The 16,117-nt window shown below is 37.7% G+C and overlaps 1 protein-coding gene across 1 annotated transcript; it reads right to left on the reverse strand.

Moving 5' to 3' along the window:
* Positions 1-568: 568 nt before the first annotated feature.
* Positions 569-3,132, reverse strand: LOC100548266 (arg8-vasotocin receptor-like). Its single transcript, XM_019612627.3, has 2 exons — positions 2,016-3,132; positions 569-933 (listed from the first exon to the last, which is right to left on the reverse strand). The coding sequence occupies exons 1-2, from the start codon at positions 2,926-2,928 to the stop codon at positions 734-736; spliced, it is 1,113 nt and encodes a 370-aa protein (XP_019468172.1). The 5' UTR covers positions 2,929-3,132; the 3' UTR covers positions 569-733.
* Between the last annotated feature and the right edge of the window lie 12,985 nt (positions 3,133-16,117).

A 16,117-nucleotide genomic window follows, 5' to 3' on the forward strand; every position in this document is an offset into this window, starting at 1 on the left:
GTATAAGTGTGGAGAGTTTCAGTCAACACAGAAGGCAGGGAAGATCACGTCCTGTATTGATGGCTATGTAATAGGAAGCCACAAACCTGGAATGTCACTGTACTGCATTTGAAACCGAAATAGCTGTTCACAGTCACAAGGACACTGAATTATTTTCCATAAGAGGACATAAAACTGTTCATCGTTTAATAAATGTATATAAGGAGTGTATATAAAACAGGCACTACTTACAGCTGGCAATTGATTTTTCTGACTTTCTGCTGCCTTCTCAAGATTTCTCAAACCATCCCCCACTCGCATAAGAGTCACACAACCAATTTAAAGTTCAGTTTAAGCACATATTTAAATCTAATTATGTCAGATTCTTCTGTAACTTTCTCTGAATTCGTTGGGCAGGTTGTAAAACCTAGTGTTTAGAGATCCAGAATCACAGTAGTAATGTAAGACACAAAATATCCAGGTTGTCTTTCTTTATCTTTTTCAATCTATACAGGAATTCATTTTGATAATAGAGTGAAGATAGAAGTATTGAGTCAAGCTTGTACAACACAGAAAGTTCTGCACATGCTACAGAAACACAGAAAAATATATTTATAACAACAAAAGACAATTTTCCAGCATCAGTACAAAATATTGATATGTCTCATGAACATAGCAAATAACAGAACAGTACAAAATATTGATATGTCTCATGAACATAGCAAATAACAGAACAACAAATAACATTCAACATTTATGCACAAGTACTGTTTTCCTCAGGGTCTCTGTCTACAAGATGAATGCTTCCTGTGACCACCGACTCCTCTTGAGCTGATGTGTTTTCCAGCTGTTTATTTGTGCAATATGGAATGTGGCCACAAAAATACATGTAAATCCACGGGTTGGTGCAACTATTTAAATTGCCGAGAAGCATGATAATGGTGAATGCTGATCCTGGAAGGAAATAGTTAAAGGAGTAACAGAGTAAATAAAGTATTCACAGAACCACAGAATCACAGAATCATACATTCATACAAGGAAGTAACATTTTCACTGCCTGATGCTTTCTGATGTACGTATTTATATCTTAAATTTACAGTAACACGGGGAAATACTCATACATTTAATACAGTTTGTAATTGTTTAAGTTACGAAGCATACTGTATGCTTTTCAGAGTTAAATAGTTTCATATAGCTCTTTGATTGCTGTAGCTGCTTTAAATTTAACATCAATTGCAAACCTGCTATACAGGTAGAGACAAATAGAGATATAGATACTGATGTAAATACATGTAGACGAATACTCAAATTCACACAGTTAGAAAGAATTCACAAAGATCGGGGTTTTTTTAATCTATGTATCTATTTTATATCTATGTATCTTTGAGTTTTCAATAGGTGAACTTAAATAAAATCATGTACAGCGTCTGCCTTTTACAAAGAGGCAATAGTACAAGTCTGACAAGATTAATCCTGTTTCAGCATGGTCTTTGATGTCTTTTCTACATTTGCTTTTTCTTTTTTTTTTTTTTTTTTTGCTTTATAAAGAGCTGTTTCACAACTTCTAATCGTTTCATGGTGTACCACAGATATTTCTTCAAAATAATTTCAATATTAAAGTTAAAAATCAGATTTCTTATAACACCATTGCTCCATACACTAACAAATGCTTATTTCATTACTGTGAATAATTAACTATTTACTTTCACCTCAAGAGCCCCAAATGCTGCTGCTATATCCAAAAGCCTCTAAAAGTCTGAATTGGAGCCCTGCCACATTACTTTCACTGTGCTGTTTATTAATCTTTGAATCATTCATCACTCAAAACACATACACAAAATACCTAATTTCATGAGGTTTTCATCACAGAATATGTAAAGTTCTCTGTATGCAAATCAGCATAGTAGCTGAATGATACACAAATCATAATCAAATGCTATCGTAACTTTTACACAAAAGCAAAGTCCACATATGAAGCAATGTAGCAAGGGGTTAGTCTGCCATGAAGTTATTAGAAAGGACAGAGAGTTTCTTACCTTCAGTAATGCCACTGGGGAACCACACAGACCACAGCTGTGCAATGAAGAATGGTGACCAACAGAGAACATATGCAACAACTGTCACCACTGTCATTTTTACAGTCTTGATCATAGCCTTTGAAATACAGTTCACACTGCTGGCTCGGGATGGCAGGACTTGCTTCTGATTCGTTACTTCATATTCATTCTGTTTTTTCACATATATATTTCTTTTGATTATTTTGCAAATTTTAACTTGGCATGTGATAAGGATGGTCGAGGGAATGAAGAATATGACTATAAAAATCCATGTCACATATGCCTTTGGGCCCCACGGTTGAATAAATTCAGCCCAACATTCAAAGATACCTGGAGATATTTCAGTCTTAGAAAAGATAAATACCTGTGGTAGGCTAAGAATCAAGGATATAGACCAGCTGGTGCAAATGGGAATGTTCCACAGAGCTCTCTTCTTTTGGAAAGTGACCATAGGGTAGCAAACTGCTTGATATCTGTCCACTGTCATGACCACTATCATATAAGTGGAGGCAAACATGCCTAGCAATTGCAGATACTTGATGATTCTGCACAAAAAATCTGGCCCTATGAAAACATCTGTAATATCCCATATGAGTTGAGGCAGCACTTGAAAAAAAGCTACCACTAAGTCAGCTATGCTGAGGTGCAGCATGAATACGTACATCCTAGAGAGCTTCTTTCTTCTTCTCCACAGCACCAGAATGAGAATAAAATTGCCCACAGACGCTGTCAGAAATATCACCCCCAGTACAGCAATCTCTACTTGAGCTAATTGCTCATCTCTTTCCGGTCTTCCAACGGGATCTGACTTATTTGTCAAACTCAGAAATCTGTGAGGAGGACTTTCAGTCTGATGTGTGCTATCCTGCATAGGAAATGAAAAATTCTTCATAGTGCACAGAAGCTACTCCCAGTAGCTGATACTTGCGACTCAGGATGAAAGCTGTGAAGTGCCAGCCAGCAATAAACCAGCACGGGTTCAGGTTTCAGGATATCTTCAAACAAATCTCCTCCTGCTTGTGCGAACTAAAGCAGTGGACCTGTGTCTCAATGAAATTCTGCCTCTTGCTGGAGTGCAAAAAGGCTTTATATAGGCTCTGAGTGGAGCCTTATGTAACTCCAGAGTCATCGAGTAGGCTGCCGGCACCCGAGCCAATAGCAGTGCGAGCCACACAAGTGGGCGAAAGACATAAATAAAGGGAGAACTTCACAGGCTCTACATAATTAAATTACTCACTTCAGTCAAAAGCTTAACTTGTAAATAGCTGTGGCCAAAATCATGCTTAAATGATATTACTCTCGGGAGCACGTTCAAATATTTTTTATTCTTTGCAGAAGTGTGTGCTTCAGCTTAATCAGAAGGAATGTTTGTACGTAGACGGAAAGTTAGGCCCCTGAGCTCAGATGCATCATAACTGCAGTCCCCTGGGTTCCTGGGGCAAGATCACATCCTAAATGCAGCAGAGACAAATAAATACATTTTTCCAAAGTGGTTTGCTTGGTTTGGTTTTGTTTGCTTGTTTGTTTTTTTGAGTCACCTGATTCTGAAAGGGAAAAAAAAAATGTTTTTCCTTCCCTAAAAATAACGCCTTTATTTCAAGAAGAACTTGCGCTTCAGATTATTTTTTTTTTCCTAAATAAAATAAAAAATAACACATGTAAAATAAATTCCTTTAGTGGGACCATGAGCCTACTGAGAATTTAATAGGAAAAGAAGTGAAAATTCTGTGGAAAATTCAACTGAGTAAAGGTCATTACAATAAAATACTTTTTAAGGGTCTCTATTCAACAACAGTGCTAAAGGCTGAGAGATCATTTTCCACTGTCTAATCCTTTTTATTTTTGTGCAGTGAGGTGTATCACAACCATAAGAGTGTCATTGTTCTTTCAGTGTAACTTTTACATATTGGTAGTGGCAGATAAGAATAACAATATTGATTTAATTTCATTTGTTCTCCCTCAGTCTGTCCTCTCAATCGCAAAAAGATGTATTTAATATAAAGAATTAATTTAACATTAAAGATAACACATTTGTATGCAAACTTGTCTAAAGATAGAGCGCTCATATCCTTTTGGATAAGGTCAGAAGAGTGGTAATTTGAAGTTCTTCTGAAGAGGTAACTGATTAGGTTATAATTCTGTCCGTGCTGAATAGCACACTATACTTATACACTATATTACCTCTATCTTGATTTATCATTGCGATCAAGACTATGTTATAAAAGCAGCTGCAGAGTCATGTGAACAGATTTACATCTCCTTGGCACTGAATGTTTTCATCAGCAGACAGGGGTAGGGCAAAATGCATAAATAGGATGCTGAGAGACTCCAAGGGTTTGTAGACACAGTGCCATTTCTTTTCTCTCCATCTTTTTCCCCCTTCCATCCCACCATGGGACTGACGTTAATACTTCAAGCAAGGCTAAGCTTATGAAAGCAGACAAAAGACAAGCAGAACAATGTCTGTAAATTTTGCCACTGACAGCAGCTATTAGTATTCCTAGTCCAGATTTGTCCGGACTGCTGCAGCTGCCTGAGTCTCTCTAACAGCTTCTTTCTATGATCATGTTGCAAAAACTATGAATCATAACCTCTTAATCTAATATACCTGATGATTTTTTTCCTAACTGGAAGGCTGTCTGTAACAAACTCAGATTCCAAAGGTTGCTTCTTTTTATTTTCCACTCAGTCTATAATATATCCCAAGTAGTGGGATGCAGCACAACAAGACTACAAGGGAACAAATGATTTTGCCTTCATCTTTTGCTCACTAATTTTCAGGAGAAACTGAGTTGACAGACTGAGAATGTCAGGCAATTCTTCTGGTTGCAAACACTCTGCTGCGGAGCAGGCTGGGATCTTCAATTCTACCGTCAGGTGAAGACAAAATTTCAGGTGTGTGCTCCAAAACCATTTACCCTGATAACCTCACCCACAACCTTGTATGTATTAACAAAAAACCAGGCATGTTCTTTGTTATTCCAGCAGGCTGAGTAAACACCTACATGTAGGCAGTGTTAGAACTAAGTGGATTGAAACATGAACATGCTGAATAGAAAACAAAGCCCAGGGGTAGGTAAAGAAGATAAATTTACACTTTATGACCTGAAAGATGATCAAGGAATTATGCCTAAAAATACTAGAATATGAAATACAAGTTATTTCTGGGATAGTATTGGAAGACTAACCAGAATATAGTACCATAAACATAATTGTACAATTTTCACAATGCATCATGTATGAATAGATGTATTTTGAGAAAACATGCTTTTTCACCTACACCTAGGACAGCAAGAACCCTGGAAACACACAGAGCCTGGGCAGCACACATGCTGTAATAGGTGTCAGACCCAGCACGTGGACACGGGCTGAAGGGCAAGCACACTGCAACGCATAACTTTTGTCATGTTTATAAAAAGGGAGGGACCCTTCTCGTACAAACTGTCCTAGTGATGTAAGACTCCACTTCATCTTGCCTAAAATTAGTTCAATATATGTTAATGGTTTCACAACTTTATAATTGCGCCCTTTCCAGTCTTTTCATCCACACTAGCTGACATTTAGGATAATGTTATATTGAAATTGATTCCACTCTGGGAATATAACTGTCTGTAAAAAGAAAAACAGAATAACAGATGAAAATGTTTAAGCAGTCTTAGCTGTTCTTTTACTCTGATCATTCTTTTTCCTCTTGTCCAGCTTTGTATCATTCCCATTCCTATCTGTCCAAGTTAAATTCTCTCCCTGTTTACTTTCAGTGGAGTGGGAAGGTACATTGTAATTAAATTCTGTTGAATTTCTCAGTGTGGGCTCTCATCTAATGTTTGTGAGGTAGCTGGTAGGGAGGGATTCAGCTCACAAATTAAGACACTTAAATTTAGGTGTTTGCTTAGAATTTCAGAATCACATGGTCGTTCAGCCTGGAGGGCTTCAAAGCAGGGTCAATACTGAATTCAGACCAGTTTACTTAACAGTTGTCGGGTCACACCTTGAAAACCTCCAAAAACTGAGATCCCACAACACTCCTGGATAATCTGTTCCAAATAGTTACTAATTGTCATAGTAAAAAAGCTTTCCTTCTGTGACACCTGAACCTCCCCTGCTTCTGACCCATGTCTCTCATGCTTCTTCCATCATCTCAGCGAAGAAGCTGGCTCCAGCCTCACAGTGAGCTTCCCTATAGGTACTGGAAGGACACTACTAGGCCTTCTGAAAGCCTTCTCTCCTCCAGGCTGAACACATTGCACCAGGAGCCCTGCAGAAGACATAACATTCAAGGAGTTAGGGATTTTGATTAGGCCATCTCTACTCTGCTGGGCCTTACACTTAAATCCTTTGCTTTGTGTTATTATGCAGATGGCATTCTAGCCTGTGAGAAGACGTATGATTGCTATACAAAAGAAGAGGCTCCATGACGTGGAAGGAAGGAGGAACCTCTTAATAGACAGGATGCATGCAGCATGCTAGGGGAAGATCTCTCCAGTGCTCTGCAAAAGCGGTGTTCCCAGCATCTAATTAGACCTGATTTGCTCACTGCCTATAGATTTTTTTATCTTCTCAGAACACCTAAATAGCCCTGTGCCAAGCTCCCTTAAGCTCATCAATGTATTCCCGTATGGGGACTCCAAAACTGGTGGCAGTGCTCCAAACACAGTGTAAAGAGTGCTGAGTAAAAGGGGAATAACTATTTTCCTGACCTGTGGATTACATCTGAGTTATGTATCTCAATTCTCATAACATGCAAAATAAATAAATAAATAGAAATCAAGCCTTTACTTCAGTGCTTAAACATAGGTATTGAGTATTGTTTGAGTTGCTGCAGTGACATTGCCCAAGATTTATTTGGAATCAGAATCATTTGAGTTGGAAAGAACTATTAGAGGTCATTTAGTCCGACTTCCTGCAATAAACAGGGGCATGTACAGCTAAATCAGGTTGTTTAGACACTTGTCCAACCTTACCTTGAATGTCTCCAGGAATGGGGACATCCATCACCTTACTACCCTTACTGTAACTTTTTTTCCCATATATCCAGTCTAAATCTCCTGTGTTAGTTTGAAACCATTTTCCCTTTTCCTATCGCAACAGATCCTACTAAAGAATTTGTTCTCTTCTTTCCTGTAGCTCCCCTTTAGATATTGAAAGGCCTCTATCAGGTCACCTCAGATCCTTTTCTTCTCCAGACTGAACAGCCCCAGCTCTTTCAGCCTGTTCTCATAGGGGAAATGTCTCATCTCTTGGATCATTTTTGTGGCCATCCTCTGGATGTGCTCCAACAAGTCTGTGTCTCTCCTGTACAGAGGACTCCACATCTGGACACAGTACTCCAGGCGGGGTCTCACCAGTGCTGAGTAGAGGGGCAGGATCACCTCCTTCAGCCTGCTGGCCACACTTCTTTTGATTCAACTCAGGATACAACTGGCATTCTGGGCTGAGAAAGCGTATTGCTGGCTCATGTTCAGCTTATCATCTACCAGTATTCACAAATCCTTTTCAGCAGGTCTGTTTAATATCCTTTCATCCACCAGCTTGTTTCAATAGTGGGGTTGCCGTGATCCAGGTGCACAACTGGGTCTCGCACTGGGGTTTGTTGAACTTCATCAGGTTTTCCTAAGCCCACTTAGGAGACCTGTCTGGGTCTCTCTGGGTGGCATCCCACTTCGTGGGCATATTGACCACAACTCACAGCTTGGTGTCATCTGCAAACTGCTGAAAGTGCACCTGATCTCACTGTTAATGTCATGGATGAAGATATTAAAGAACATCAGTCCCAGTAGAGATCTCTGACAGACACCATTCATCACTGATATCTAACCAGCCATTGACAATAACAAAAAGAACTTCTAAAAATCATCCGTTGTTTCATCTCATGATAGGCATGAGATAAGACTTGTTATTAAATACAACCTGTGAAGACAATACATTTGCATTCTTTTATTTTGGAATGCATAAATAAATTCTAAAACCTTACTACTTACACAAAGATCAAGTGGAAAACACAACTATCTGCTTTTGACTTAAGAAACCTGAGTCTGTCTCTTTACCTGTGAGATTTTGTAGATCTGAAGAGCTAGTAGATAACTGCTACTGAATTCATCAAGTCATGAAAACCAATTAACTAAGAAAAGCAAATTTTTACATAGTTGGCTAAATCTCTAGAGGATTTTGAAGAAATCGAAAATTATTTCCTCAGTGATGATGTCAACCTATTTCTTTTAAAATCTTAACCTGTAGGATTGAAAAAGAGAAGTGTACAGATTAAATTATCAAGAACATGGTATAAACATCAACTTCTTACTTGAAATGTTTTTGTATAAAACACTTTGTTAGTAATATGTTCTAGAGGAGATAAAAAAATTAACATAGTGTATTGAAATTGCTGTCATGGTAGAGAATACATTCTATGAGATGCATTAAGTAACATAAATACATAGGGATAGCAAAAATGTAACTCGTTTTTGGCATAATATAATTGCCAGCAGATGGATTATTTCATTTAGTGAAAGTTACACAAGTGCTCTGTCAGGATTTAGGCTGTAATGCGGATGCATTCACAGTAAGGTAGATTCATATTTTTCAGTATTAAAACACAGTTTATTTCCAGATACAGCATATAAACAACTTTGTTATAAGCCATTTTTACCGGACTATAATTATGACTACCATTTTGCTGCTGTATTGGTACAACTTTCTACAGTTCTGGTTTCTTAAAAAAATCCCTCCACTAATTCAGTATTTATATTAATGTACATAGTTTTTTTGGACAAGGAATAAAGACTTACTCTGAAACTATATAGTAAGGATGTTATTAGAGAGGATCTATGGAAATAAAGCAGCAACAAATGCAACAATTAAACCCAAAGTGCCAACTAAAGACATAAAAAAAACATATTGGAAATAGTATTGCAGGCAGCACATGTACAGTCATCCAATAAAGACAGCTACTAATGCTGTTGTCACAAAACTATAAGACCCAAAATGACGAATGGTGTCAATAACTCCATTCTTCAGAAGGAATTGAACTTTGATTTGGACAAGAGAACTTTTAAGTAAGAAGCAGAACTCTTGGGAAACACAAAAGACTATTAAAAAGTAAGTCTGAACAACTCAAATTCTCATCCAGACCAACTTTAAACTACCTTAATTTTCAAATTAACTTTATAATAAACATGGGGTAAATTTCTGTCCCGCTAAACATGTGTATAATGGAAAGTGGAAATTAAATCCTTCAAAGTAGATCAAGCTCTTAGTTATACGCACATCTATGTTTTGTATGTACATGTGTGTGCATGCACATGCAGATATATGTGTGTGCAAAAGCTGCTCTCCCTAAACACAGCTTGGATGCCTTTCATCTTCTGTGAAATTATGTTCAGAGTAGTATGCTGTGTATTTGAAGATTAACAGCTACATAACAAATCCAGCTTAATATACTCAAAATGCTGGACTGCAATGTATCGAATTACTATAAATTACTCTTAGGCAATATTTTGGACCAAGACTCTCATAAACTAAGTGCAGCAGGAATTAGCCCCAGGCATTAAAGCTGGAGAAAAACAATAGGTATTGGCCCCCTCTGGCTCGTAACTAGATTATTACAGGTACTCATCACAGAACAGTAAAGCCATCTACGTAAATTACTACGTGATTCTTTTTAATCCCTAAGGATGTTATGTCCAAGAGAATAACTTTTTAACCTTTTCCAGTAAACTTAAAACTTTATTATTCACCAGTGCTGATCTCATTCTTTGTGCATGTTTCTGATTTCAGAGCTGTTACTGACAGCAGGGAGTGAGAGTCCCACTTGGCCGGAGGACTAAGTTTGCTAGACTCACTTACTTGAATTATGGCGGTAGAACTATTTTCCACAGACTATAGATCACTGTCTAAATAATACCTTTTTCCCATTGCCACAGTAAAAAATTGTGCAACTTTAATAAACCATGCTTAACTGCACAATACGGAGCTTTTGCTGGTATTTCTATAACTCTCATCAGGCTACTTTTTATTGAGACATAAATAGATCTTTATAATTTAGGTATGTAAGCTTCTTCCAAAACTTGTCTTTTTAATTTGCAGCATTCCAGGCAGTCCATTAAGATAGTGAATGACATGCCAGTTCATCTGCCACCAGCACTGTGGAATATGGCTGACAGAGAAGGATACCCACAGGAGCCTCAGTGAGGCTCTGGACAGAGCTAACAGAAGCGGTGAAACAATGTGTAGTTTAGGAGAAAGAGTTCTGGCTTAGAGATTAAATGGTTTTGAAGAATAATGACAAAGTGCTCCTTCAACAGATGAGAAGCTATAAATAGAGATTTTGAACACGGGGACAAATGGTAAGAGGGAACCTGGCATAATACCTCAAGACTTGGTGCAAGGGTCAGACTTACTTCAATGCCTAAAATAAAGACAAAGTAAACAGCAATGAGTTAGTTCCTCAGACAACACCGAGTAAGTAATAGCAAACAATAAGGACAGGGAATTAATTCCAGAGTACCTAAAAGAACTGTGTGTTTTGACCTCTTCCATTCTTGCCAAGAATTTCGTCTGACACATGCACAATTATATCCTCAGCCAGATGCTGCAATAATGAAATTCACATCTAACAGTTCTTGCATGCTGAAAGATAACAGAGCAACTATTATAGTAATCACAGAGGGCTGAAAAGGAATTGTAATATGACCTCTCGCATGAGTCTGAATTACAAACTCTAAGTAATCTACTGCATTATTCATAATTACTATGTAATTATTTGATTAATACATTCTTATTTTTAGCAGCCAGGTTTCTAGAATGCACAATGGCCCTGATCAAGGCCAGAGACCGCTGACTATGGGCTGTGGGGGAGCAGGAAATCAAGGTTAACTATAAGGAATATTAAGTAGCAACAGAATTCAAAACCCCGATTTAGAGATCAAAGTTCCTTTGTGGTAAGCAGGAGACTGCTTGGAAGCAGTGGAGCATATGAGTGAATAGAAAGAGACACAGTGGAAATTCCAGATCCAGATTCTGATTGAGTCTTAACTCCCTAAGCTAAGGTGTGGTACCTTCATCCACTGAAAATGCAGAGCCATTCTAAAGGTGTCTTAGAATCATTCCTTCAGGGAACACACTCTGACTCATCTTTTATTCATCATTCTCACCTTTTAAATGGGGTGAGAAAATGGAGGTCCGTGGGTAGGGAGAGGAAAAACAGCAGGAAAAGGAAGAAAGAAAAAAAGGAATAAGGTCATTGACAATATATAGTGTAAAACTATTTTGAACAGAACATTTATTTGACCAGGTGATGTAAGAAAAACAGTTCAGTGCAATTTTCAGCCTCAGGAAGTTTAAACACATATTTCTGATCCCATAAAAAAACTTATTGCTCCTTGATGTATCTGCAATGCAAAGCATAAAATGCTTTCTTCTTCTCATGTTGAAACTTGGTGACTATGCAGAAAAGAAGATTCATGGAACCAAGAAAAAAACATGGAATCCATAGGTTATTTTTAAAGTTCCCTTCCAACTCAAAGCATTCCATGATTGTCTGAAAAAGGGACATAGTTCTACATCCTTGTGGCTAAAGCACTCCCATGGGAAGAAGAAGGACAGGCCACGCTCTGGTATTTGGTCCTGTATGTACTTTTCATATCAAAAACTACTGCAAATTGAAAAGAATCTTTAGAACTAATATTAGAAGCTGTAGTCATCTTTGTGACTTCCTAACCATGAGATAGAAAAGTCACATGTAATTTCAAACTTACCTTCTGTATTAGTATTTTTTACTTCTGCAATTTGAAAAACCTCAATAGGAAAGATTTAATGAGAATAATTTGCATGTTTTCTGGTTATAGTTAATGAGATTGTCTGCACTGCACAATGTATCACTGAAGGGAGCCAGGCTGGTACAGAATCTGTGCAGCCACAGTAGCAGCACAACAAGGGAAACACCAGGTTTGATTGGATGTGACCTGTTACAGTTCTAGTGTTGTGTATGCACATTGATGTTTAATAGCGAGCAAGTATGTGCTGGCTACCAGTTCTATAAATGCACCACACATCTATGCATAATAAGCAATGCAAAGCACAGCAGTTCAAGACTGTTTTGTTAGCTAACAGAAACTCACACATGCACAGAGAGTAAATGTTGCATCCATGGTGCAGACAGTATCCCAGAGCCTGCAACAGGCACGCTAGCAGGTTGCTGCAGGTCGATGGATTCACACTTGGATGGACGATTTGGAGCAGATGTACCCTTAGGGACTCTGACCCTCCTGATAAATGAAGTGTCAAACACTTCTTTTGGAACATGCAACTGGGAGAGGAATCTGGGTAATAGCCCAGAATATTACTGGCTGATAGATGATTATATAACTACAATGTACTACAAGTTCTCTGAAATTGAGCTGCCTCCTTAATAAATGTCAATTCTCCATTACCTTCTGAAATTCAGTAACAACAAGGAGCAAAGCTGTCTAATTATTGATGTAAGGTAAAGATACTAAGCAGTTGCAATATAAGTTGTATATTGCCTGCCCTTTTAATTTACTGAACTGCACAACCACAAGACTACTGGGCAAGGATAGCTGTCTGAATGATTTTCTTCAATTTGATTTGTTTAAGCCCTTTTTAGGGCTTAGAGAATCTCAGTCATTCTTTGACAAGAAAATAATATAGAAGGGAAGCAACTGAGATAAATAAAGCAATCAGAATTTAATATCAAAAAGTTTCATTTGATTATTTGCAGTATTTGTGCCAAAAAGCCACACATCCAAATGAAAGGCTGAAGGAGGTATCCAAGCTGTCAGAAGTATGTGACAATAGTCTTCATTTTATTAGTTTGAGAACAGTGCATGCTTATTCAAGTTGCAAATTAATTTTTCAATATCGTATGTTCAAGAACAAGGAAATATTTTCCCATTTTTGTCTGCCATCTAGTGTTAGAAGGCAGAATATCTGTTTTGCATTTAGCTTAAAAACTTTGGGAACACTATGCAGCTTCTGTCTGCTACCCTGCATTGATGAAACAGCATTTTCCCTAGGACTTAATTGAAGATGCTATATTAAAGCAACTATCTCAGATACCATTATTAGCAGAATACTGGTCTGCCAGTTCATGTTAATTTGCCCTAGAGATTTGAAATACTTATGCTTGTTCCCCAGTTAGTGTGTCCGATTGCTCTGTTTTCAGGACAATATCCATAATCAAATGGGTGAGTAAAAAACAAAAACACATGTCTACATATATACAAAGATATACATACTTATCATCTCTTCATATCATGTGTACAGTGAAAGTATATGAAAATATATTTTTTTCAGAAATAACAGCTTGGAAGTTGATCAGGTTTAATTAACCTGAGTTGAAGTCAGTGGTCTCTGCAACTGAAATAGTATTGCTATCTAAATGATTACTCAGCCTGTAGGTGTATGGAGATTGCAACTGTGCTTTGTAGGATTCCATAATACAAAAAGACACAAAGGCTTTATCTTCTAAAAATTTCTGTTTATCACAGATCACAACAAATCACCACTAGCAAGTATACTATGATTAGGGAGGTGAATATCTATAGATAAAAAACAAGCTATTACAGATATTACAGGAAGCAAACATATACAAAGTAGAAAATAAGTACTAATACTATAACTAAATACTAATATATACTAATACTAATAACTAAACAGTAGCAACAATTAAGGACAGTAGAAAGGCAATTAGATGTAGAAAAATCACTAATATAGCAGCAAATAGAGCTTAGCATTATAGGTTCAACAAATTTATCAGTAATACTATTGCAGTGAATATACTTCCATAGGAAACTCAGCAAAGGTGTAACAGCAGATATGATAGGCTGTACTTACAAGACTATACTTATGACCGATTACATAGGAAGGCTACTCTGAAAGTAATGCCTCCTATTTTATTATCTTGGCTCACGATGTCAAAGGCAAATGTTGGTGGTACTGGAAATAGAGGTTGAACCTTCCTGCCAATATTCCATTCCATTTTGTTGCCATGCAAGAGATGGCAGCAGAGGGGAGTCTGACAAAATGGCATTTGACATGGAAGTACATATGTCACTAAATTCCTCCCCATGGAAAAAAAAATGCACCCACTGACATTCATTGATGCTTGATGAATAGTTATGGAGAACAAACAGTGGATGTGAGCACAGAAGGCAGTGGGTGGTGTGTTTCAGCACTGGCCACAGCAACATAAAAGAAAATCCATGTTTTCAACAGACTCAAACAGCTGTCACAGCATGAATTGAGGAGTGTCTCCATCAGCTATTATGTGATTTGGAAGATTACAGTCAAAGAAGAATATCAGCTTTAATACACTGGAAACAGCAGTGGCAATGCTGGAATATCACAAAATTTGTGGTAGGTGGGTCTCATACGTTCTTGCACAGGAACAGAAAGAATGCCGTATGGAAGTTTTTCAGGACCTACTGGATTCTCAATACAAGGCTGAAGGTGGCAATTTCATGGATTGCATTATTACCCATGACAAGACATGGTGCCACCACTATGACCTAGTGCCATAGTGACACCGTGTGAATTCCCCATCAAAGAAAAACGTCAAGGTGGAGCCATCAGCTGACAAAGTGATATGTATTCTTTTGTGATAGGAAGGGAGTGATCCTTCTGGATCTCCCAGAACCTGGACAAATCAGCAGCTCTGACCACTACATCACAGCACTGACTAAGATGAACACTCAAACTTGTCAAGTCAGGCCAGAGAAGAAGACAGCCTTTCTCTTGCAACATGACACCAGAACCCACACAGATTTGAAGATCATGGAGCACTTTGGCCATCTTGGTTGGACCGTCCTACCACACCTACCATATAGTCTGAATTTGGTGCCTTCTGACTTCCATCTTTTTCGGGCCAATGACAGATGGACTGCACGGGCAACATTTTCCTAATAATGATGCTGCCATAGGAGCTATGAATCAGTGGGTTGACTCCACTGGTACAGATTTTTATAAGTGCAGCATATATGCTTTTGTTCATTGCTGGCAAAAATGCAAAGTGAATGGTGGTGACTATATTGAAAAATAGTGGTTTTTAACTGAGAATCTGCACTATTAAACAGCATGATTGTGTTCTTTGTATCCATTGTAAGTTTCATGGAAATTAAAAGGAGGCATTACCTGACTCACCTATGAATGTGTATATATATATATATATATATGCACAAAATCACCAGCACCAAATGACCAAACCAGTCCAAGAAAAGGTTTCCTTGTCTTACCAACCTCAAAGGTTCTAAATAATAAAACTGATCGCAGAAGAAATGGATTACTCCAGGAAGCAGGCACAGAAAGGGGACAAAAGTGATGGACAGTCTAGCTTCAAAGCTGGTTCACATCACACGGTGTGGAGTTTCACAGAGTTTAGGAGTCAGTTCAACAGTTAGGAGTCAATTTGATGGTCCAGTGAAGTTTCAATCTATTTAAAATAAAAAAGGGAGAAGCGTGGCACAGAGGCATAGAGAGAGGCAGAAGGAGAGTAAGAAAGCCTTTGATTTTTAAAATTGTTACAGGGATAATAACCATTAAAATGAAACTACATTCAGTATTATCTGAAACTGGAAACTGCCACTTTTTAGGGACAAGTGTGACAGAGTTTGAGTTGCTAGGCATTCAATCTAATAGACATGAGCAGACAAAACATTGATAATCACAAAAAAATTCTTGGTTGAAGTTTTACAGAAGAAGTATTTTAATTCGAGTTTGTTACCCTCTGAATATCTTGAGCAGATCTATCTCCCTTATCTAAAAATCAGGCGCTTAGTCAGATGGGGTGAATCAGCTCTTCTTTGAATATTAAGAGAATCCAGAAAATTAGTTTAGTGGAGGTGCCTATCTTTTAGATAAACAGATAACATTTCTTATTAATGTCCCTATTAAGAGTATGGGAATGCACTTTAGTAAGAGAGATTTAAATGTGTACATCATGGTCAAGCATGGAACAAAAATATACTTAGAAAATGAATAGAGTTGAGATATTATTAACTAACTTCATCAATTCCAAGGTGTAACTGGCTAAGAATTTAAAATAGGATGGTGGATAGTCAGTGAGCTTACCC

Source organism: Meleagris gallopavo, chromosome 1 (genome assembly GCF_905368555.1).
Source record: "Meleagris gallopavo chromosome 1, MGAL_WU_HG_1.1, whole genome shotgun sequence".
Lineage (NCBI taxonomy): Eukaryota > Metazoa > Chordata > Aves > Galliformes > Phasianidae > Meleagris > Meleagris gallopavo.

Coding starts and splice junctions, on each gene's coding strand:
- LOC100548266 (XM_019612627.3), bottom strand. CDS start 2,928: ATGAAGAATTTTTCATTTCCTATGCAGGATAGCACACATCAGACTGAA. Junction 934..2,015: donor CCCCAGTGGCATTACTGAAG/GTAAGAAACTCT, acceptor ATTTCCTTCCAG/GATCAGCATTCACCATTATC.